Source organism: Lepidochelys kempii, chromosome 1 (assembly GCF_965140265.1).
Source record: "Lepidochelys kempii isolate rLepKem1 chromosome 1, rLepKem1.hap2, whole genome shotgun sequence".
In the NCBI taxonomy this organism is placed as follows: domain Eukaryota; kingdom Metazoa; phylum Chordata; order Testudines; family Cheloniidae; genus Lepidochelys; species Lepidochelys kempii.
Window position 1 is genome coordinate 297,630,071 of NC_133256.1, and position 25,838 is coordinate 297,655,908.

General features: G+C 43.3%; 1 protein-coding gene across 3 annotated transcripts in view; it reads right to left on the minus strand.

Moving 5' to 3' along the window:
- The window catches only part of CNTN1 (contactin 1), a 432,541-nt gene that overhangs the window by 134,308 nt on the left and 272,395 nt on the right, over positions 1–25,838 (minus strand). For all 3 annotated transcript variants that reach the window (XM_073328045.1, XM_073328044.1, XM_073328043.1), the window contains 5 exons: positions 22,331–22,540; positions 20,421–20,517; positions 20,132–20,313; positions 3,169–3,293; positions 498–615 (listed from right to left, as the gene is read on the minus strand). In XM_073328045.1, coding sequence (XP_073184146.1) covers positions 498–615; positions 3,169–3,293; positions 20,132–20,313; positions 20,421–20,517; positions 22,331–22,540 — 732 coding nt within the window. The remainder of the gene's footprint in view (positions 1–497; positions 616–3,168; positions 3,294–20,131; positions 20,314–20,420; positions 20,518–22,330; positions 22,541–25,838) is intronic.

The following is a 25,838-nucleotide window of genomic DNA, read 5'->3' on the forward strand; positions in this document are numbered from 1 at the left end:
AGTAGAAGTTGCATGTTGATTGGCAGAGCAGGTGCTGGAGAAAGCAGGGGGTGCCCAATCGAGTAAGTAAGATGAGCAATGGCAGAAGCCACTCCTCAGCCAGCTCTGGGTGGTCCATAAGCACTGCAAACCCTTGATATGAGACCCGTCCAAGTTTGCAGCTACAGTGGGAAGTCAACACGAGGAGGTGAAAATCCAGAAGACATTTCTTACAAAGTAATGACAAGATTAAAGGTGGTAAAATTTGGTTTCTCAGCCTCTTGGTAGTACCCCGTTAGAGATTTTAAATATTTCCAGTGTTAAAACATCTCAGCTATATTCAATAAGAACAGGGCAATACAGTTATTAGATTTATTATTACAGAATAAGCAATGTGGTGCCATGACTCTGTATTTTACATAAAAATCAGTGCTTGTAAACATGGAAATCTGACTACCATTTTGTCCAGATTTGAAAGTATTTTACAAGTCGAAACAAAAACAGAATATCTCACTGACCCACAACCTTCAGCTCAGCATTTGCGTATATAATTCCATGTATATTTTCTGCTATACATTGATACATGCCAGCATCCTTGACAGTCAGGCCTTGTATTCTTAATTCACCTCTCCGGAACTAAAAAAAAAAAATCCAGAACAATAAGAATATCACTTTCACTACACATTCACTAAGATTTCTATCCTTCCATGCTCCTTTAATTTTCTTATTTGGTGTTAGTGCTTGAGGTGAGTCTTTCACATTCCTTTAAAGCACTGAAGACCCTTTATTTTTCCCTACTTTACATTCCAGGCTTCATGGCACTATGTAGCAGCCACCATCTTTTTGAATGAAAAGATTCCATGCTGGCTCTCTACTTGACTGGAAGGATCATGGCTGAGCAATTGCATACATCAGTGTGAGATGCCTCTATAACAATCCTAATACTGCAGATCCAGTGTTAAGATTGCTGGAGAGCCAGGAACCAAATCTGTTTTTTCCACATGCTTAACACATAGCACATCCACTAAGCCAATAGCCCACACTAATGTGCTTTACTTCAACAAATTGCAAGATACATCTACAGTATATTGTAGCACCTTGTTTTACAATAATATTAGTATTTGTTAAGGCTCGCTCTACAACCTATTGAAGTCAATGGGATTCTTCTAAAGGACTTCAGTGCGGATTGATGTGGGCCTCTTTGAGTGTCTTGCTTCTACTAACCAGTAACATGGTAAATATGATTAAGTAGCTGATACAGCTTGGGAAAAATAAAACCCCAAACAGAAACACAGCAAGACCTTTTGTGAATGACAGTAGATAACCATTTAAAAAAAAGATAATAAACTATGCTCTTGCGGAAAACTGGCTGAGCAGCTTTAGACCTAACATAAGGGTCAATTGTAGTATCTGGGAGAGCTGAAAATTAAAGAAATATTTTTGCATTCTCTGAAATATTTTTGATTAATCAAAACCAGTACAATCAGCTTTTCTAAAGGGAATTCTCTCTTTGTCTCAACCAAGGGAAATATTTAGTGTAAAAAATAGAAAACCTGTTTGATTTAGAAACAGAAAATGTTCTCATGGAAATGAGAATATTTTTGTTTTTTTCTATTGGAAATAATATTTTAATTCTAACACAAAGTGTAACTGTGTGACATATTATTTGAGAACTACATGATATTTTCTGCAATCCAATATGTAGATTTTGTCAGTGACCGTCCAGTCAAAAGGGGCATTTACTTGCATTTAATTTACTTGTTAAATCACTTGTTTGTAATAACCACAGAAGCTTGAAAATAAGATTGTTTTCTTCTGTTTTAATCCTTTTCCATATGGCAGACACTGATATCCCTGCTCCCCCCTCCCAGATTTTTCTCAAAGCACACAGCCAAAATAGCTGTGCCCCATTGTTTTCTTTGTCTGTATACCAGTATCACTGTCATCACAGCTCGGGAAATGCAGCAGTGTATTAGTTGTCTTGTCAACCCTCTTCTTTTTGGCCTGTTCTCCCGCAACAGAACACATAATACTGTGAGTCCAACATAAACATGGTAGGGTTTCTGTTTTGGGGAGTTTATTAATTTCATTTTTTGGGGTTTATATTAGTAGCAGTGTTGAGTCCTATGTAGATGTCCAAAAATCAGGATTTTTCAAAGCTCTCTCTTTGTATTTACTATAACAAGTAATCCCATTGTAATGGTCCTTCGTGCACTTTAACTTACGGTTACTTACTTAAGTACTATTTCAAACGACACTATGTGAAAGTGCACTAGGGAAACTTTAATGTGCACCAGCAGGGTCTACACAGACCAATTAATGTGCAACACACTGGAGTGTACTTTAGAAATCATACCCTTGTAATCCATGTAGACAAGCCTTTAGGTACAAGTAACCATTTCCAGTGTTTCTCCGGTATTCACTGAATAAACACCAATCTCATTTCTTTTTCTGTAGGGGGTGCTATATCAGCATTTATCAGTTAAAACTTAAAATGAGAAGCCCTACCAACGGCTATTAAAACTATTGTTGAGAATGCTGAAGTGAAAATTAATATATACATTTAAGACCCAGAAAATACTCCTCCAAAAAGGATAACAATTGGAAAGCTGATAGAAAATTAGGTCTAAGTTATTTGGCAGTGCTTTTATTTTACATTTCACGTCCACTGAAAACATGAAATTTGCAATATTCTGTGACATGAAATACATGAAAAAGTTGTATGTAATAGAATGAGAAGAGCAATCTTATTTTTAAACATTTTCAACATCCCTCCATTGGCACGGTCTTTTCCATGTATCTTTTGAGATACATTCATGTTTAATGTGGTAAAATGGAAAAAAAAATGGGGGGGGGACTTTTATTTAGAGACAACAAAATAGCATTCATTGTAAAGGCTCCCAGTAAAAAAAAAAAAAAAGATCTCTGTATCCCAACTGTATGCTATGAAAAAGCAGGCTATCTGAACTGAATATGAAATGGGAGAAGATATATTTAACAACCAAAAAGCAGACTGAGATATAAGTAGGGTATAAAAATACATTTTATCCTTAATGCAGTCTGAATTATCAAAAGTTTATATCATATAATTCACAAGGCTTCTAACTGTTTAATAATGCATACTTTAAAAATTGTTTTCAATGTCTACATAAACAATTAATACAGCAAAATACATAGAAATATACCAACCGATACTCCATTTTTCAACCACCTGATTGTTGGAGTAGGCTTGCCTGTGGCTACACAAGGCCAGTATAGATCACTGCCTATGTCTCTCTCTGTGTCATTGATATGTTCTACCCATTCTGGATATGCTGAAAAACAAAGAAAACAGAATGTCTTGTAAATATTAAATATAAATTTAACAATCAATCATTATTTAGTTCTACTCTTGTGTTTTTATCCTCAATATTCCACTAAGAATTAAGCAATAACATTGAGTATCAAAAGCACATTTGCATTGTGCAACTGCAATAAGACCTGCATTTCCTAACATGATGAAAAGTATCCCAAAGTGCTAGGGCTCGTTCTTTAGGAATCTGTCCGACAGACACATATGAGCAGTCCCACTGAACCGGGATTGTAGATTCACTGCAGTAGCTCTTCACAGTTAATCAGTTTCTTCTTAGTTGCCCAATATAGGACACCAATTCCTATAAAAAGTTGACAATGGTTAGGCTGCTGGTATGCTGATACCACTGCCAATGATGCTGACCAATACTGTCTCAATTTTCCTTCTACTCAAAAAAAATTATTGTATTGTAATGTATTGTACATTTTTCCTTGTCTGTATCTATCTGTTGTCTCCTGTGTTATATTTAGATTATAATCTCTCTGGGATAGGAATAATCTTTTTGTTCTGTGAGTGTATACCTCTTAGCACAATGGGGTCCTGGTCCATGACTAGGCACTGTGGTAATACAAATAATAATAAAATACACTTTCAAAGAAAGCTACAATATCCTTCAATCCTTTTAAGGAGAATAATAATATTACTTTTCTTACCCTCTGCTTACTAAACTGAAGATGCTCTTTAAAAATCTTACCCGAGTGGGAAAGGGAGGCCCAAGAGGTATGTGCCCTTGTCCCAGCAAACTTCAAGAAGTAATGGTTTTGTTTTTATTTCACCCATTTTCTCCCTCTATACATCTTTCTAACTTGAGAGCAGACAGTTTGAACAGAGACTGCCACACTCTCCTCCTGCATTTGCCATCTCTCTGCAACCATACATATTCTTTCTTTCCCTGTTCCCCTTCTCTTCCTTTTTCTTAAAACTTACCTGTCCCCGGCTTCTAGGAGCTGTACATATTTGCTTGGACAGGTTTCAGAGTAACAGCCGTGTTAGTCTGTATTCGCAAAAAGAAAAGGAGTACTTGTGGCGCCTTAGAGACTAACCAATTTATTTGAGCATCCGATGCATCCGATGACGTGAGCTGTAGCTCACGAAAGCTTATGCTCAAATAAATTGGTTAGTCTCTAAGGTGCCACAAGTACTCCTTTTATATTTGCTTGGAGAAAAACATAAAGTGGAAGGCAGTCTTTCTAGGGAACAAGTGTCTCCTACCAGAAGGGTTATGTTAGTTGGGAGGTTGAGGACCCAGGCTCTTATATACACAGCTCTGGTTCTGAGAGAAATCTGTCTAGGATAACTCTGGAGAAACGGGTGATTTGAGAGAGTCAGGCTTTTTCAGGAGCACTGTTCACTCTCCTGTAACCCCAACAGCCTTCAAACACACTGGAAATTTCTCCTCCCCAGCTGGGCTCCCATTAGGAGCCAAATCCTCATCTGCATTCCTTGGGAATAGCTCTCTGTTGAGCATTGTAAACGGGCACTCATCTCTTGAGCATGTCTAAGTGGCTGTGCGTGGTATCATGGTCCTTTTGTCCTCTCTTATGCCCCTGCAAGCTGCCAACTGACCCTGGCAGATCTTCAGTGGCCTGGCACTCGAGCCAAGTCACAAAGTCTGAATGAACCCCTTCCGGGGCATTAGAGTCCAATTACTAAACAGACTATTTTGCCTTTGCTACGGTCTTCAGCCCCAGCCTTGGGCCCTTTAAATTCAGCCTTTGCTCAGACTCCCAAATAGGCTCCCTTTCTTGGGGTTTATGGCACTTAACCTGTGAGGAACCTGGACTGCCCACTACTCTGGGTTCCAATCTAGGGACCCTACAAACAGCAGCCCTGTGGGGCTCGATCCAATTAGTTGCTGCTTCTTTCCTTAGCCTATTTCTATCTGGCCCCTTTATCTTCACTCTTATTTCACGGTTAAGGTTGTTATGTCCTTTCTCTCCCTGCAAACCCAGCTTAAGAAAATGTAGCCAGAAACAAACTCTGACTATCCCTCGAGCTCCTTTAGGCAGGAAGGAGCACCCTTCCTTGCTCCTCTGGTCCTAGCCAGAAACTGACCTGCAGGTCATTTTATCTGAGGGACCACCTTTGCTGCACCTGTCCCGTCACTTTGCTGCTGTCCGGGGGCAGGATGTAGTAGGACTGCAAGGCTTCCTGTGGGGAGTCACAAAGGGCAGATACACTTTGCCATAAACATTCTCAGTGTTTGTCTTCCCCTTTCTTTCAATGAATTTATGCAGCAGTTCTTGATGCACTCGGGCTCTTGGATTATATATCAGCAAGGATAAATTATTTAGTGTCTTCATCAGTGGACAAAGTCCCCTCCAAAAAGGAATAAGCATGCCTTCCCTCCTTCCTGGCATGTATTTTTTTTTCCCTAGCATCTTGTGCCTGGTATGTTCGCATCTGGCTCACCTGTTCCTCCACATTCTGCAATGCTCTCCTCAGGTCACTGATACAAGACACTGCCACATCACCTACCTGTTTAGGTGCAGGAGACCTTGCCAGTTTTTGCTGCCTGAACATCAAGCCACAGAGAAGAATGGATTTGCAAAGTCCTAAAATAATCTCATAAGGAGAATAATGGACAGTTGAGAGCCGGCTGGTGTTTACAGACAAAGATAATCAAAGATGACTTTGTATCCCAGTCTTGTTGGTCTTCACTAAGACTCCAAGCATAGAACCAATGGTGCAGTTTGCTCTCTTCACTACCTCATTAGTTGTAGGGTGGGCAACACTGGTCCTCATCTCGGTTATCTACAGTTGTCAGTAAGCTTTGCATAACCACCATATTCATATTCCTTCCCCAATCATCACAGATGCAGCTTGGTGGGCCAAACTTCACCACTGCATATTTCATCAATGCATTTATATCTGTCTCACCCCTTTTATCCTTTGGTGGTTGAGCCACCATGAACTTTAAGAAGGTGTGATACATTACAAGCAAATACCGATTTCCGGCTGGTGTTTCTGGTAGTGGGCCTTTCAAGTCCATCAGTATGAACTCTCAGGGCTTACTAAGCTGAGGCATTTTCCCCTAAAGGAGTTCTGCCTCTTCTTGCTGGTGCTTTCCTTTCTTGACAAGACAGGAAACTACCCAGTGCTTCACCTCTGCAGCCATGCCCAGCTTAAAAAAAGCCTGTTAGATACCTGACTCAGTGTCTTTTTATACCCCAGGTGATCTGCAGCATTGTTATCACGAAATACTATCCTCTGTAAGATGCTGGTAAGATGATCCTCTTACCTTTATACACTTTGTTCACTTGAGTCTTTTTATACATTTCCTCACTATAGATTTCTTATTCTTTCTCCAATCAGCATTAAGCACATTTAAGCATTTGTTTTAGGTACAATACACATGTACAAGCTTCAATTTAAAAAACTTTTGCTGTTTACACCATTCTGTTTCTGTGTCTCTTTGCTCCTGTATTTTCCCAATAAAGAGGATTTTTTGTCATTACAGGTTTGTGTACCTTTTATCTAAATATCTTCCAGCACAACATGTTACTTTTGTCCTGTCAGCAATAACATAATTTAAACAAATAAGCAGATCTATATGAGGAGAAAAATTTGCAAAGCCACAGTCATGCCACCAAGGCTTTGGTCTAAGATTTGCCTCATCTAAACTTATTCACTATCCATAATTATTAATTATTCAGGTATAACTAACATTCTTACCATTAAGCAGTTTTTCATCTTTATATTTCAATACAATAATTCAGTATGCCCATATTAGATTCCTTATTTGGGGGGTGGAGGGGCAGGGAGGGGGAAAGAGCACTTTGATCTCAAAATGTCAATATTTGCTTTATCTTTTTTAAACATTGGTCTTCAAAGGCCTTTTTACTCAAAGTTCTCACCATGTAGGCATGGTCGAGGCACCTCTAAGGCCCCAAGAATTGCTCACCAGGTTTCATTCCTTCTCCTAGTCACATACAGTAGAGGTATCTAAATACTGTCCTGGGACAAGTCTGTTCTATAATCACCCCAGAGTTCTTGTGATGCCCTCAGATGAAATCCACTCCTAATACAACAGTACTAGAAATACTGATCACCACAACAAAAGTCCAGAAAGTAAGCAGAGACCCCAAGTTCAGAGGGAACTAGATTCTGCCTGTTGTATGCGATAGCTGATGATTAATATTCATCAATTTTTAGCACTTAGTTCACCTTAGACCAGACAGCAAGTGTGAAAAATCGGGACAGGGAGTGGGGGGTAATAGAAGCCCATATATAAAAAAAGCCCCAAATATCAGGACTGTCCCTATAAAATCAGGACATCTGGTCACCCTACTTATTTCAGATCCTAAATCCAAGAGCATTGTGGTTTTCTAACTGTCAATGTCTGCAGACACATAGTAACTAGTATATGACCACCTCTTCATGTGCCATTTTAACAATTGCTGATGTAGCTTTACCTTTGCCTCCACATCACCTACAAATATCATCCGGCATGGGACTCACTTGGGAAACAGTCTCTCTCTTCTGACCTATGGGATACCAGTGAATAGCTTCCACTTGGGCATCCTACAATTTTTTAGCCAGATCACTAGCAATCATTTCTTGAAGTGCTAATTTCTTGAAATAGAAAGGAGTCACTGTGAGGCTGGGAATTAACAGCTGGTACCTTGAAGGCAGGGGTCAGCAACCTATGGTACGCGTGCCAAAGACGGCACGCGAGCCGATTTTTAATCGCAGGCTGCTGCCTGCCGAGTCCCAGATGCCAGCCCTGCTCAGCCCGCTGCCGAATCCATGCTGGGACCCCAGCAGTCAGCAGAGTGCCACTAAAAATCCTGCCCACCCCGGCCCGCTCTTCTCTGCCTGCCCCGCCCTGCGCCAGCTGCTGCTGCAGAGAAGGCAAGCTTCCCCCTTCCATGCCTCTTCCCACAGCGTGCTGGGTTCCTGCCCCTCCTCCTCCCCCTCCCTGCCCCCGATCTGCTGATGGCCCTTGCGAGGGAGAGGGAGAAGCAGAGCCACAGTACGCTCACTGCTCCCGGGAGGAGGCGGAGAAGAGGTGGGGAAGGGGAGTGGAATCAGGGCATATCCCCTCCAGCCCCCTGCTGTGAGTCGCTCTGGGCAGGGGGCTGGGAGCAATCCCACGACTCCAGCCCACACCGCCAGCCCTCTGCCCCGATCCCTGCACCCCCCCAGACCCCAGCCCTCTGCCCTGATCCCTGCACCCCCCTCACACACTCCCAGCCCTCCCTAACCCCCGCACCCCTCACACACCCCAGCCTCCTGCCCTGACCCCTGCACCCCCCATGACCCCAGCCCTGACTCCACTACCACCCATACCCAGCCCCCCCACACCTCATGCCCTGACTCCTGCACCCCCCACAAATGCCCCCAGACCCCTCACACTCCATGTCTTGACTCTTGCACCCACCACATTCCCACCCCCACCCTGAGCACCAAATGGGAGCTCCTGTAACCTCCCCACCCCCACATTCCCACCTGCACCCCTCACACCAAATGGGAGCTGCCCAGGTAAGCACTCCACACTCCTGGCAGCTGGAACCCTGGCTGGCAGGAGTCGGCAGACTGAACCCCAGACCGGCGGCGGGCTGAGTGGCAGCAGGCTGAGCTGCTCAGCCCACTGCCAGTCTGGGGTCCTGGCTGCCGGCCCTGCTCAGCCCGCTGCCGGTCTGGGGTTCTGCCTGCCAGCCCCTTGCCAGCCAGGGTCCCGGCCGCAGGCTCCGCTCAGCTTGCTGCCGGCCTAGGTGAACGGAACCCCAGGCTGGCAGCGGGCTGAGTGGGCCTGTGGTGTAAGATCAGCATTTTAATTTAATTTTAAATGAAGCTTCTTAAACATTTTGAAAACCTTGTTTATTTTACATATGACAATAGTTTATTTATATAAAATATAGACTTATAGAGACCTTTTAAAAATGTTAAAATGTAGTACTGGCACATGAAACCTTAAATTAAAGTGAATAAATGAAGACTTGGCACACCACTTCTGAAAGATTGCCGACCCCTGCTTTAAGGAAATCCCAATTTTGGTTCCACATTTTGAACTCTGTGTATAATCTGGTCCTTAGATTTATCCAGAATGCTATCCTACATCACCAGCAAGTTATGAAGTTCCCTTTGTGACAAAGTTCCTCCTCTACCTTGGTGGGTCTTGTGCTTATTGGCAGATTTGCTCGCCTTGGAGTTCACAGAAGCCCTCAGTTTGGCCATTTTCATGAACCCACAGTCCAGGTCAACTCCTCCTGTGTCTGACCAGGAGTTGGGAGGTTTGGGGGGAACTTGGGCCCGCACTCTACTCCGGGTTCCAGGCCAGGGCCCTGTGGAATGCAGCTATCTAGAGTGCCTCCTGGAACAGCTGTGCAACAGCTACAACTCCCTGGGTTACTTCCCCATGGCCTCCTCCTAACACCTTCTTTATCCTCACCAGAGGACCTTCGTCCTGGTGTCTGATGATGCTTGTACACCTCATTCCTCCAACCTTCTGCGTTCTCACTCTCAGCTCCTAGTGCCTCTTGCTCCCAGCTCCTCACACACACACCAAAAATGGAAGTGAGCTCCTTTTTAAACCCAGGTGCCCTGATTAGCCTGCCTTAATTGATTCTAGCAGCTTCTTGATTGGCTGCAGGTGTTCTAATCAGCCTGTCAGTCTTATTTGTCTCCAGAAGGTTCCTGATTGTTCTGGAACCTTCCCCGTTACCTTACCCAAAGAAAAGGGACCTACTTAACCTGGGGCTAATATATCTGCCTTCTATTACTGTCCTGTAGCCATCTGGCCTGACCCTGTCACACCTTGCTAAACCATTTATAAACTGATTTTTTTCACATAGGTTCTCTCCTGGCTTCACACTGGGCATATGCCCCTCTCTGCATCGCCAGTTCGAGATTCAGTGTAGGAGTTTCTGCTTCACTGGAGCCATCTTCTGCCCAGAATGGTGCACAGAAAGATCTATCGAACACTCTCCTTAATGTACACAAATAACTATGTGGGGTTCCCCTTCCTGCCTCCTCCTGATTTGCCATTCCTTCCAGAATTTCAAAAGGTCAAATGAATCCCCGCTCACAGCAGTGTAAAAGTGTTTGCATAACGGTCTCTAAGAGTCATGATCCTCACTGGGAAGCTGCTGGTAAAATGCTTTGACATCACCATCCAAAAACACTACTAGGTACTGAGCTGCTTTCTCGTTAGTCCAGTCATTCACAGAGATCATTAGCTCAAAGTCTGCCAAGTATCACAGATTCCAGTCTAATCTGCATGATCAGTATATTTCTGCTCAGGCACAAGTACTTTTGCCATCTTGAAGCTGCTGGCTCCAGTTATAATACTCGCTTATAGAAACGAAAGGATTTATTGGGACACTGTATGTACCAACTCCAGAACACACAGACAGGATTGAATTTCCCTGCTCACTTCCTGGTCAGGTCAACATCATAACAACATACAACATACAAGATGACATCTTAACACTAAGATAAGGATACAGCACCATCTACTAGTGAAGGTGCAGTCTACGCAAAATGTTTACTCACCTTTCCTTAACTGTTGTTCTTTAAGATGTGATGCAGATTTCACTGTAGGTGTGCGCATGCCTCATACACAGCTGTCAGATTCTTCCCTCAGTAGTTCCCATCAGGGCAGCGTGAATGCCCCCATGTGCCTCACACCACTGCTCACAAGTATGAAGAGCCCTGTTGCCCCCAACCCACCAGTTCTTTCCTACCAGAGAGATTCTGATAGAGAGGGGAAGGAGGGTAGAGAGAGAAAGGCAGGTAACCATTTTTTCTCCTTTGAGTGATTGCACATGTCTATTCCACTGCAGGTGACTCAAAAGCATTTTGAGCTGGAGGCATATCCAGAGCCTACTAGAACAGAAATTGTAGGACCATTTGTCCAAATCTGGCATCGTCTCTAGACTGATGAGTGAAGGCATAGCAGGAGATAGAAGTGTGGACAGAAGATCAGGTTGCCACTTTACAAATGTCCATAGAATCATAGAATATCAGGGTTGGAAGGGACCTCAGGAGGTCACCTAGTCCAACCCCCTACTCAAAGCAGGACCAATCCCCAACTAAATCATCCCAGCCAGGGCTTTGTCAAGCCTGACCTTAAAAATATCTAAGGAAGGAGATTCCACCACTTCCCTAGGTAACACATTCCAGTGTTTCACCACCCTCTTAGTGAAAAAGTTTTTCCTAATATCCAACCTAAACCTCCACCACTGCAACTCAAGACCATTACTCCTTGTTCTGTCATCAGCTACCACTAAGAACAGACTAGATCCATTTTCTTTGGAACCCCCTTTCAAGTAGTTGAAAGCAGCTATCAAATCCCCCCTCATTCTTCTCTTCCTCAGACTAAATAATCCCAGTTCCCTCAGCCTCTCCTCATAAGTCATGTGTTCCAGTCCCCTAATCATTTTTGTTGCCCTCCGCTGGACATTTTCCAATTTTTCCACATCCTTCTTGTAGTGTGGGGCCCAAAACTGGACACAGTACTCCAGATGAGGCCTCACCAATGTCGAATAGAGGGGAACGATCACGTCCCTCAATCCGCTGGCAATGCCCCTACTTATACATCCCAAAATGCCATTGGCCTTCTTGGCAACAAGGGCACACTGTTGACTCATATCCAGCTTTTGGTCCACTGTAACACAGGTCCAGGATGGGCATCTGGGCCAGAAAGGCCACAGAAACTGCCTGTGATCTACCTGAGTGAGCCACCACTTTCTACAGAGGTTCTGCATCTGCCAAACAGTAGTGTAGATGAATACAGCTCATAATCCAGGAGGAGATTCTCTAAGTGGACATCAGGTGGCCCTTTATTCTGCCTGGATTGCCACAAAAAGCTGTGAGGGTGATCTGAATGGTCTAGTTTGAGGCCCTCCTTTGCCTTCAAGATCAGAAAGTATCAGGAATAGAATTCCTTTTCTCGGAAAGGCATTGGAACTTCCTCTGTGTTGCCCACAAGGAGAGGAGACTGGATCTCCTACAGTATCACATTCTCAGGAGAGTGGTCTCTGAAGAGTGACAGGCAAGGAGGATAGGAAGAAGGAATAGAAGTAAACTGGAGGGCATAACCCAGTTCCACCATGCTTAGAACCCACCGATCCATGGCAATTCAGGACCAAGCACTTAGGATGTGGGATAGGTGGTTGGTAAAAATAGGGGACGGTATCATGGGAGGTGATTGGCTGCTCTCGAGCAACAAGTCAAAATAAATGCTTTGAGGAACCAGTCTGCCTGAATGAAGCAGGCAGTGTGGAGGAGGCAGCCGTCTCTCACAACCTCTGCCCTTCTTTCTCAATAAGTTCTGGCTACGAGGCATAAACAAGTGGAACCACGGGACTGTTGTGCGTGGAATGGCTTTCTTTTCATCGCCAGTGTATAAGTCCCCAGTGATTTAAGCATTGCTCTTGAGTCCTTAAGGCTACAAAGCCTTTCATCCAACTTCTTAGAGAAGAATGAAAGGCTTCTGAATGGGAGGTCCTGAATGGTTTGCTGCACCTTTGGGGCAAACATGACGATTGCACTGAAGATGAATGACACATGGAAATGGCGGAAGCCATAACATGAGCCACTGAATCCACTACATCCAGGCTCATCTGCGCAGCTGACCTGGCCACTAAACCTGCTTGTCCTTGTCAGGAAGCTTGTCCTTAACTTCAGGATGCTTTCCCACAGGTTAGAAGAGGGGTCGGCAACCTATGGCACACGTGCCAAAGACAGCATGCAAGCCGATTTTTAATGGCACGCTGCTGCCTGCTGAGTCCCAGCCACCGGTCCTGCTCAGCCCACTGCCAAACTCACACTGGGATCTCGGCAGGTAGCAGCGTGCCATTAAAAATCCTGCCCCACCCCCTTTCCGGCCCTGTGCTGACTGCTGTTGCAGAGCAGGCAAGCTCCCCCCTCCCATGCCTCTTCCCCCAGCGTGCTGGGTTCCTGCCCCTCCTCCTCTCCCTCCCTGCTGCCGATCTACTGATGGCCCTTGAGAGGGAGGAGGAGAAGCGGAGCCGCAGCGCGCTCGTTGCTCCCGGGAGGAGGCGGAGAAGAGGTGGGGACGGGGCCTTGGGGAAGGGGGGTGGAATCAGGGTATATACCCTCCAGCCCCCTGCCGTGAGCCTCTCTGGGCAGGGGGCTAGCAGCACCCCACTATCCCAGCCCACACCCCCAGCCTTCTGCCCTGACCCTTACACCCTCCACACACACCCCAGCCCCCTGCCCTGATCCCTGCACCCTCCCACACCCCAGCTTCCTGCCCTGATCCCTGCACCCCTCCATGACCCCAGCCATGACTCCACTATCCCCACCCATACCCAGCCCACCTACACCCCATGTTCTGAATCCTACACCCCCCTCACATGCCCCCAGACCCCTGTCCTGACTTCTGCACCCCCCACACATACCCAGCCCCCTCAGATCCCATGTCCTGACTCTTGAACCCCCCACATTCCCACCCCCACCCTGAGCACTAAACAGGAGCTTCTGCACCCCCCCACTCCCCCACATTCCCACCTGCTCCCCTCACACCAAATGGGAGCTGCCCAGGTAAGCACTCCACACCCAAACTGCAACCCTGAGCCCCCTCCCTCATTCTAGATCCTGGCCAGACCCTAGCCTGCTCCTTCACCCCCAGCCCTGTGCTCAGTGCACTCCCATCCTGAGCTCAGTATAGAGAGAGGGGAAGAGAATGGGCTAGAACCAGGGAGAAGGCAGGTACCCACTCTATTTGGGCAGGGCTGGGATCTCAGACCGGCAGCGGGCTGAGCAGCGCTGGCAGCTGGAACCCTGGCTGGCAGGAGTCGGCAGACTGAACCCCAGACCGGCGGCGGGCTGAGTGGCAGCAGGCTGAGCTGCTCAGCCCACTGCCAGTCTGGGGTCCTGGCTGCCGGCCCTGCTCAGCCCGCTGCCGGTCTGGGGTTCTGCCTGCCAGCCCCTTGCCAGCCAGGGTCCCGGCCGCAGGCCCCGCTCAGCTTGCTGCCGGCCTAGGTGAACGGAACCCCAGGCTGGCAGTGGGCTGAGTGGGCCTGTGGTGTAAGATCAGCATTTTAATTTAATTTTAAATGAAGCTTCTTAAACATTTTGAAAACCTTGTTTACTTTACATATGACACTACTTTACATATATAGACTTATAGAAAGAAACCTTCTAAAAAATGTTAAAATGTATTACTCGCATGCGAAACCTTAAATTAAAGTGAATGAATGAAGACTTGGCACACCACTTCTGAAAGGTTGCCGACCCCTGGGTTAAAATCATACTGACCAAGAAGAACTTGCTAGTTTGTGATTCTCAGTTGTTACCCTCATGTGGAATACATTTTCCTAACAAAGAGGTACAGCTTCCTTGCTTTCTTCCCCTTTGGGGTTGAGGTCTGATCCTTTTCAATTGCAGCAGACACTACCAGGGAACCTGGAGGCAGGTGATTGTAAAAATCTCCTTTCCACACTTTTCCACACATATAATCTCCTTTCCACACTTTTAGCTGTGAGAGGAAGGGACGATGGGGTCTGCTATAAGCTTAGGGTGGGCACTAGGATTGCCTCATTTACAGGGATAGCTACCCTAAAGGGTCCAGGAGAGGTGAAAATGTCCACCAACCTGTGTGACTTTCCTTGCACTTTCTCTGGCTGGCTATCCAGAGCCACAGTCACCATTTTTTAGCATGTTCTGGTGGACTCTGAAGTCATCTTGTGGGGGTGAGGTAGACTTTGCAAGTACTGCCTCATCCAGGGATGAAGAAGAAGAGACCAGTGGTTGTTGAGGGGGACCCTCGTCCAATTCTTGCACAGGAGTAATCAATTCCCCTTGCACAGTACTAATATCGGCAGAGGGGGAATGGAGACTGGTGCTCATGTCCCAGGGTCTACTGAATGCTGCAGAGTGTGGGGGAATGCCACAAAGGCTCCAGAAGGGCCACTGGTACAGTGCTGGAACCCAGCTGTTTGCTGGCCATTGATCTGGACCAAGGTGGGTAGACATCCCGCTGAGGTTGCTCCAGCCTGGAGGAATAAGATCTGACCTTAGAATCCGAAAAGGGGAATGAGTCTGCTTCCTCTGGCCATGCGGGAGCGGATCCCAATGTCATCAGGGAGACCTGTTCTGAATCAGGTGACAGAGGCAACAGCGAGATCACTGTAGGCTTTCCTTTTGATGGAATCTGCTGAGACCTTGCAACCATAGCAGCCACTGGTACTGAATGGTGACTGGAACCAGAACAGGCACTGGAGAATCCAGCTCGCCCACTCCTGGTGCCTGATGGGAATCTTGTTCCACAGTTGAAACCAGAACTAACAAGTTCAGTAGTTTGCAAGCTGCCTCAAGCGCTTCAGATGTAGACAGTACCGTCAAAATACCAGGAGTTGACCCGTCAGTAGTAGGAGTTGTGCCAATCCTGCGATTGGTCTCAATGGGCCCTTCCTAGGCTTGGCAGTCAGCAATCCCTCTTTGCAGGGAAGTTATGCCGGGGGAGGGGCTCTTCTTTCAGTGTTCCTCAATATCCTTTGCAGCACCCAGTGCCTGCCTGTAGATTTCAAAGGCCCCAGTACCAAATCCTTTGAGGAATTCTTTGGTACCAGTGAGGCTAGCTAGAGTGGACGGAGCACTCCTGACCAACTCATACGTGCTCCGAACAGGAAGGTTCTAATGGAGGGCGAAGCGCAGATGTCATCAGTAAATATTTGAGCCTGGCCACCCTGTCCTTTTTTGAACAGGGCTTGAATCCTCTACAAATGTGACATTTTTCACCTATGTGGGCTTCCCCCAGATATTTCAGGCAGCTGGGGTGGGGGTCGCTGACTGGTATTGGCTTGCCATAGGCGTGACAGCCCTTAAAGCCAGGAGAGTGTGGCATGAGTCCAGTACCAGACCCAGTACCCAAACAGGCACTGGAGAGCAGTTTACCCTAAGAACTAGACTAAACTTATTCTAATTGGTAACTATATACAGAAACACAACTCTAAGCCAAACTAACATGACAGGAACTATATAAACAAGAAGGTGAGGGAAGATTTTTGAAATGCAAAGATTACAGCTCCAATAACCATTACGGGTGGTAGCAAGTAACTGAGGGGGAGTGTTGGGGGCAGCGGAGCCCTTTACACCTTTGAGCAGTGGCATGAGGCGCCAGGAGTTCACGCTGCCCTGACGGGAACTGCTGAAGGAAAAATCTCCAACAACTGTGGACGAAGCACGCGCACACCTACAGTGGAATTGACATGTGCAATCACTTAAAGAAGAATCATTACAATTCTGTGCTATTCATTAACATTAGTTCCTTGTTTTAAGCAGCAATACACAGGTATTTTGACTGTATTGATGGTGCTGTGTTTTACATCTCATACTGCTTTATATATTCTTTAAGAAGGAACTGAGACTTTATAAGGAAGAAGCAGAGAGGTTTTTCTTTCTTTTATTTGTAATTACTCTGGTGTGTCTCTTAGCAAATTATTGTTTGCTATAATGATAAGGACCGTACCATTATATATTTTTAAATTCAGTTCACTAAAAGTGTAGCAGTCCAGTTTACAAATGTTATATCAGGACTAAGGATTATTCCTTTTTGTTGGAACATATGTTTATGCTTTCATGTGAAGTGTGCACACAAGGTTTTATTTGCAAGGAAAATGAGACTCTTCTTCTTAGACTGCAAGCATGGGTGCATGTCAGCTACAGCAGAATGTGCAAAAATATAATTCCTATACGAATTACAAGTGATGGCATGAAGTGTTTCACAAGGCCAGTCAACTGAAAGTCATTCTGAGTGACCAACTGTGCTGAAATTTTAGCGAAATGGCATGCACAAACTATATTGAAACAATGAACATAAAAAGCATGCAAAGCTAATATTACAGATCTGGCTTAAGCCAATTAAAGGAATCCAGCTTATGGCTGGAAATTTATCATTAACTCGCCCTCTTGAAAATATTCATTTATAGAAGATCTTGCTGAGTGTACTGTGCAGAATCTACTAGATGCAACAAGATGGGTTGCTTCAGCTGTAGGGAAAATAAACAACAATTTTCATATCAAATCTCTTTTAAGCACGATAGTCCTTCATTTTCCTAGTTCCATATTGCTTCCTGGAACTGTTGTAAGCTCTTCCTACAAGAAGCATGCCCATTTTTCCAATTCCTCCTTTTTGATATCCTTGCTCTAATGGGCAACTAGGTATATGCAACCCTATCTATATGGGGGCGTGCACACCCTAGGAGATATTTATAATACATATCCCTATAATTTCCCCACTTATTTGCAGCACAGATAACAAATCATAGCAAACTTAGAGTCTCTAGGCCAAGTCATAATAATTCCCCTCCACCCTCCTGCCCCCCCATTCCAAATTAAGAGATTTTTTATGAAGTCAAAGAAAGTTAATTTTAAAAAAACAGTATGGGCAGGCATATTGGGTCCAATGTGACTGCTTTACGTCTCTGACCGTAGTCTCCAGGAAGAGAACATTTTAATTTGAAATTTCAGTTTAAAAATATAGCTTTCATTTAACAGAAAAACTCATGACAATGTAATCTTTATATCAGAGGTATCCCACTAAAATATGTGCTGGCATGTTTTTGATAGACTTTTTTTCTAAAACTAATTTTCATTCTGAGACTGTGAATGAGAGCACAAATTATATTAAAATATAGGGAAAATGAAGAATACGCACCTCTTCCCATAGATGCAGAAGTCTCAGAAACATAAGGGCAGATACAAATTTACTATAAGGGACTTGAATTTTGCAATAACTGTAATAATAAGAAATGCTGCACATTTCAAGAAATACTATAGTGAAGGTTCTCTTACATGGGTAATTCATTGGCCATCAAGCATAGGGAATATTGTAAATCAGTAATGCATCAACTAATTTAAGTAAGAAACAATGGTGGTCATGGAATATTTGGAATTATCCCATGAGCGCCACAATAACTGTAAACAATTTTTATAGAGGTAACAATGGGAAGTGGACATAACAAATCATGATTGCTGAAGTGAATGTAAGATAATACTCATTACCTCGATGGTGTTCATATTAGATTGCAGTTATTCCACATATTAACTTATTAGTAGCACCATAAAATAGATATAAGTAAACAATTTGGAATTGCAGATAACAAGGAATGCACTTAAAACATGCATTACTTATTCTTCCCCAGAAAATATTCCAAGGAAACCGAGAAGGCATTTAAGAAACAAACAAAAATCAAATGCACCTACATTTATTCTTGCACTGTATAAGTGCCAAAATAATAGAAAAGTCATATTCATTATCATCACGTATAATAAATAGTGGTGACCCCCTGACAGCGAGAGACAGGTTATCTCAGGCCCATTCCACTGCTAGCAGTAGGATGCACTATGTTCTTGAGTGCTAAACACAGAATGATAGACATGTCACAGTTTGGAACAAGAGAAAGCCAATGGTGCAAAATAACAGGAACAAAAATAAAAACAATTGTTGGATGAAAATAAACACCACTGAGATCTAAGATACTCAGTTCTTTACAAAAGGAAGTGATTTAATGGAAATCTGCCTCCAATGGGAAAAAAACCCCAAAGGTATTTAAAATCTAGAAAAAGTGAAGTAGAGAAAGCTCAAAAGAATTATTAACATTCCGTGATGGGGAAAGGCCAGATGGCTATAGAAAAGTAGTGGGAGATAGATATATTAGCTCCACGCTAAACAAATCCCTGGTACCAGGATCAGTGAAATGGCAGCTGCTCCAGGTCAGTTAAGACACCTGGGGCCAATTAAGAACTTTCCAGAAGGCAGGGAGAATGCTAGGTTGATTGGGACACCTGAAGCCAATCAGGGGCTGGCTGAAACTAGTTAAAAGCCTCCCAGTTAGTTGGTGGGTGTGCATGTCAGGAGCTGTGGGAGGAAGTTGTGCTGTTGGAGAGACTGAGTAGTACACACCATATCAGGCACAAGGAAGGAGGCCCTGAGGTAAGGGTGAAGTGGAGCTTGAGGAAGCGAGGGCTGCTGTGGGGGAAGTAGCCCAGGGAATTGTACATGTCATGTTTCTAAAAGGTCAGCTACCATAGCTGATACTATTAGGGTCCCTGGGCTGGAGCCTGGAGGAGAGGGTGGGCCTGGGCTCCCCCCCACCTTTGCCCCCTATTAATCACTGAGACTGGGAGACAACAGAGACTGTGGAAGGAAGGATAACTTCTCCTCACCTCCCTCGCTGGCTTATGATGAAAACGGCTCAGTAGACTCTGACCCTTGTCTCTTGAGAGAGAAGGGTTACGTGGAGAGTCACAGTGAGCCTCTGAGGCTAGTGAAATCTGCCAGGAAACGCGGGACCCATGGAGGCAAGGACAAAGCTTTGTCACAGTTCATATATATTAGTAGAATATTTCACTGAAGTTAGGATTAAACAGACATTTAAGACGCCTTAGAAATCTTTAGAAAGAGTGTGTATATAAAAGAGAAATTGAAGGCAGGACAAAGAGAGAAAGGGTGAAAAGAGCCAGACAGAATGAGGAAACAAGAAAGTGTGATAAACCTAGTGACCTGTTTTTCCCTTAGCAGTTCTTATATTCGACTGTTCTACAATTAAGCAAATTAGCTTTCACTATGCATATTTATGCCATTTTTAAACCCTTTCACACTGCAATCAAGATGTAAGTAGAGCTACTACAATGAATTAAATTGAGCAGTTCAATTAATAGATCATTTTTATGGTTGTCTCACAATGCATGAATTTTGGATTTTGTTTTATTAACTCAAACAACAGTGTGTCAAAACGATGCAATTAGATAACATGGATATCAAGTGTGAAAACACAGGTGCTCCCCAACATAAGAATTTATGAAGAATTAACATGCTCTATCTACCTTGAACGTAAACTCTTGCCTGATGTTTATCTTTTCCTTTATAGTTTTCAGCTTCACATTCATAAGTTCCTTCATCTTCAAACTGAATATTTAAGATCTTGAGAACTGCACCAGACATGCTTATCTCAGCAGTTGCTGGCATGGGTTCAAGATACTTATTCCATCTAATCTCAGGAACGGGGCTTTGAAAAGACATAATATGTATTTGCGTTAAATATCCTGAACTTTTGCTCCCAATGAGATATGAAAGCCAATGTATTATTCTAAAACTACATTAAAATATACTTACTTTCCAAGTGCAAAACATTCCAGTGTCACATTTTGCCCCAGAAGTGCGTATGTATCCTTGAATTTAACCTTGATATCAGCTGGATATACTTTAGATCCTAACATTAAAAGAGATTCACAGACATAGCCAGTCAGTGACAGAAATTAATACAGCAATTTTAACTTCTACAGCTCAAGAAAACGTCTTAAAATTCCAGAGAGAATTTTTCTTTACGATATGTGACACCATGTTCATTATCAGTGAAGTCTGACTTAACACAGAAAAACTTTAACAATAAGGCAGAACTATTTTCAAAAAATTATCTTTCATTGGATGATTAATAGCTAATATTCAAGCTAATATTCAATTCTGTAGTGTAAACATATTTAAACTTATTTTGAAGTGTAACAGTAGATTGTAAAGATGACGGAGAGAGCACATTCCTATCTTTTGTCAACTTATCTCCATGGCTTCCTTAGAACAAGTGTGGATAGAATCATTTTCATTTTTGTGAACTTTAAGGTCACCCCCTTCTCTTCTGCAGGCACAGAGGTACTTGGAAGTAGCGGAACTATTGTGCTTTGTTACACAGGGCAATAGGGAGTGATGGAATGCCAGGAGTCTACGTGGGCATATGAAACCCTATCTACCAGTGAGCTGAGCTCTGTGGAGCATCTCTTATGCTATCAAATGAAGGACTCAGTATGGATAGAAACTGCTAGGGACAGGATCAGTTGAGCTGAAACTACCTACATTCACTGGCTATTACCCTTTACAGAGCAGAGAAAAGTCTAACAGCCACAAGGGTTACTGAAGTTCTGAAGATACAGATCAACTGTGGGGCTGCTCCATAGTCTGAGGAAAGGGACGGATTCCTTCTCTCTTCCAGACCAGCCTGGCTGGCATAAGGTCGATAGTTTGTCTATTAGTGAATAAATGGCACTTACTGATTATTAATCTAATTGTTATCCAAGAGTTCTAATGCCAATTAACATGTTTTTGCATGGATAGGAACCACGCACACAAGGAGAAATACCATGAGTATTTATCCCAAGTTCTCTCTAAATATGGAAATTCTGTGGTGAACATTCTGTTAAAATAGTAAAGTAAATAAATATGAAATAGGAATCTAGTGTGTTCTGTAAAATTAAAAATATGAAAAATATGTGGCTTCTGATCAAGTGAGCCCAATTTTGTTAAAACTAAATATTGCATCAAGCAAATAGTGTATGAAAGACAAGTGCTGGACATTCCAAAGTGCATGCAGGGCAGTATTTACAGTATCAAAAATGCATAACTTTGCTGACAAAATGGCAGTGAAAAATCTAGTAACATGAAGCCAAAGAGAAGGCTAGGGGATTGGCACAACTATACAAAGCCTTTGATCTCTAGATAACCAAGTACAGATCTTCCCTCCCTCCTGCAGGAAGAGCAGATCAGTGGCTTTTACAATACCATTCCAGAGTCGTCATAGCAGAAGGTAACAGGGCCTGGGAGAGTGGACCAGAAGAGGCTGGGTTTCCCACTGCTTAGGGGATTTCCCAGAAAACATAATACTGCTAGGAGCTGCCTCAGCTTTTCCATGGAGTCACGACCCCCGCCCAACAGGGATCCTTAGGCCTGCCAAAGCCAGGTTTTGGGACAGGTCCAATGGCCTACTCCGTGATGGTGAGGGGGGAGAAAAACTCATACCTTGAGGACAGAGAAGGGATTCTGGGGGGATCTTCATGGAGGTTTCCTCTCCAAGATGACCCCAGTAGAAGGGAATGATCTGGGCCTTTGTATGTGGAACATTTAAATAATATGTCTGAAGTAAACCTACCAAAATGCTAGTTCACTGACTGCCTTAAGACTTATCTCAGAGCTAAAAATACTGCAGTAAACGGGAAAAAAATCAAAATGCAAACAGAATACTTCTCATAAATACTTACGGTCTACAGCCTGGGGAATAAGTGGAATGAATTTGCTGAATACACTCTTTGTGATTGAAGGACTGGACACAAAACATGAATAATTGCCTTTATCTGATGCTTCTACATTTGCAATGTAGAGATTGCCATTTGTCTGTGACACAAATCGCCGTTTGTCCAAAGTAATGAATACTGGGAACTCATTTAGAAGCCAGCGATAACTGAGATCATCTAGAGGAAAATATTTTCTAGTTAATATTTAGCAAACCCAAGAGTAATAGTATCAGCTGTTTGTACCAAATCAAGCCACAGTATGTTCTGTAGTATCATCTATAGTAATGTAAAAGACAGTGATTTTTTGCAGAGTATGCAATGTTTAAGGATTAATAAGGGGGATCTGTAAAGCTAATCAGAAAACCTAGAAAACCCACTAGTTTATGAACGGATTTACTTCCTTTTAATCAGCAGTTCCTTAGTTTTAGTTAGGAGGATGGAGTCACATAAGAAATAAGAACACATATCTCAGAGGAGCAAATTAGAGGCGTGCAAATAGGGAGGGAAAAATGTGTTTGCTAGCTCCTCACAAGGTCAACTTCAATTCTTAAAAACAAAATATTAAAATCAAAATGTTGCACTGTCTGCTAAGAGGACAAAATTAAGATGAATGTCTGTGAGATACCATCTATTTGTTTCTGAAGTTCAAAATACTCCATTTAATGTTCTGAGAAATATCAGGTGATATAAAACAAATCTAAAGATGGCTTACATGAGAAATCACACAGATAAAAAACAGAGATACTGGGTTAGGCCATGATTTTTAAAGATATTTAGACATCACTCCATTCAATGTTGCAACGCCTAACTGATTTAGGAACCTAAAACTTGTTTTCAAAAGTATCATAGGTATTCAGGACTACATCCATAAAGGGGACTAGATCCACTCAGAGTTTGCATTGCCTAACTTTTAAGCATGCTGTTTAATGCAATCCCTGAATTAGGTGCCCAGTCCTGCAATACAACACTGTTAGGAGTATTATAGAAGTATTAGTGCCAATGTAGGATCCAGGCCTGTTGTTTCACCTAAGACAATATTTTGAGTTCTGCTTGCCTGTTTGGTTTTGGATATATACACATTTTTACTAATATGTGTGAACAAAGGGATTCTTACTAAGAACAAAGACAGACACTGTAAATGTTGCTTTTTCCTAAACCAGATAGGTTTGTTAGTATAATGGAAATAGATAAGAGCAGTTAAAGTGTTACTGGGCATGGTGGGAACGTAATATATGAGCGCATACTTGAAGACTGCTTCAACTCCTTATCTGAAGGCAAGGTCAAACAACCAGTTGGGGGGTGGGGAGGGGCAACACTAAAAGACCAGAGAAATGCCTGCCCCTGACCGGAGTCCAACTTCACTTCTTACCCTTCTCATGGGATACAAAAGGGGTGGGAATGAAGACCCTAGCCCGCCAACCTCCCAAAATGGAAGATGACCATAAGCTATAAGGGATGGGACTGTGGGGTGCATTTCAGGTATAATTATGCTTGCTGAGGAGTGGGGAGTGGAAACACTGGAAAACAGGGCTCTGTGGCATCAGAGTTATGCTATACATATGCCTTCTGGAAATTAACCCCAATAAACATCACATTGCTTGCACTTCGAACTTCTGGTCGGCTTTCCAACTGCATGACAAGAACCAGGGGAGAGGGTGAAGGGAAAGCCCTCGAACAAACACATGGGGAGAGACAGGAACCTAAGAATAGCATTCACAAAAGCCAGCAAGTTGAGCAGGGAGCCACTTAAGATAGCCAGTAAGAAATGCTAAGGAGAGAGGTGGGACTTAAGATTCTCCCTGCTTGGGATTCACGGTCATATACCCTTTTCTAGGCTTAAATATTAATTAGTACAGATCTTCCCTTTCCCAAGAGAGTGCCTAACCATCAGGCTAGAAAGTCACTCTCCCTCTCTCTTTGGCCCAATATATACACAAATACAAAGGGGAAAAAGCTTCAACAGAAAAGATTGGAAGAGACCCACCTGAGAACACCCAATCAATCACTCAGTAGTTAGGGCATTCATGGGGATATGGGGGAGCAGCTTCAAGTTCCTGCTCCACATGAAGCAGAGTGGGGAGCTGAACCCATGTCTACTGGTTAAAAGGGGGGTGGCACCACCACTACCACCTCCTCCTCTTCTGGCAGATGTGTTTTGTTCAGGCCTTGATCCAGTAGGTGAACTTTCAGCATGCCGACCAGATTGGACCCTGTAGGTAAAGGAACTCCTAGTTTGTGAATTATGTTGGGGCTTAAGTGTGAACTAGGTGCTGAGTGTCAGGACTGATGTGGCTTTGCATATGCCCACCACAGGAAACTTAGGCACCTAGGGAGTTTAGGCACAAACTAATTTATGTGGCAGCTAAGTCGGGGTTCTGAGGGTCTAAATATTGGATTTAGGTGCCTAAAGTGTCTGTGAGGTGGTGCCTAAATCTTTTTGAGGATATGGTCTTTAGGCACCTAAGTCTCACTAAAAGTCAATGGGACATAGGCTCCTAAGTGAGTTAGGCACTGCAACACCTAAATACCTTTACAAATCTGGGACTTAGCCCATTAGAGGAGTGATCAGAGAGCTTCCTCTGAGGCACCACCTCATCAGCTGACTCACTAGGAACTAGCATCAAAATCTGTGAACTAGGCACCTAATACTAGGTACTCGGGTCCATAATTAGCTCATAGAACATGGCTATTTCTACCTCCTTGCATATACTCAATGCAGGATAACTTTTGGTAATTTAACATGATCTCCAGCAATCATTTATTGTATAAATAAAGTGTAACTATTTGAAGGAACACAATTGTTTTGATATTTCTTCAACAGATTTAATTAATGCTTTGGATATTAGGAAAATAAGAAACTTTGCATGTTCTCTATGTCCTTCTTGATGATGAATTCTCTATCAGCTAGAGAATATCTATTTTGGGGGGAGTTAGCGGTAATAGCAAGTTTCCTAAAAGGAAGCATAATTTAGCCTTCAAATACCAAATCATTGTCTAACTACTATCTGAGAGCATTTGTTTGCAGAGTTAATTTAAATTTGCTTGCTTTCAAACCTTCAGCTGCAGCTTTTCACGTGACAAGCGGAGCTCAGAATTGGTAATTACTGTACCAAATTAAAGAGACTAAACACAATTCAACGTTAAATTCATGTCAAACTTGAATTAAACATTGTTAAATAGTAAAATAGACAGATAGAAGAATTAAGACCAAGAAGAAAATATCCATATATTTCTTCTGTTTGCATTCTGTCAATATATAATCTTCTTAGAACAATAAATGATACCATGTAGTAAAGTTAAAATGTAATGGGCCAAATCCTGATCTTACTGAGGTCACTGATAAAACTCCTATTGACTTCAACAATACCAGGATGAAATGAAAATTATCATGTGAAAATTTTGGTTGCTGATTTTCCTGATACAAGGTGCTATGCTGTCCACTGGATAAGACGAATTGTCTTATCTTAGGTAGAAA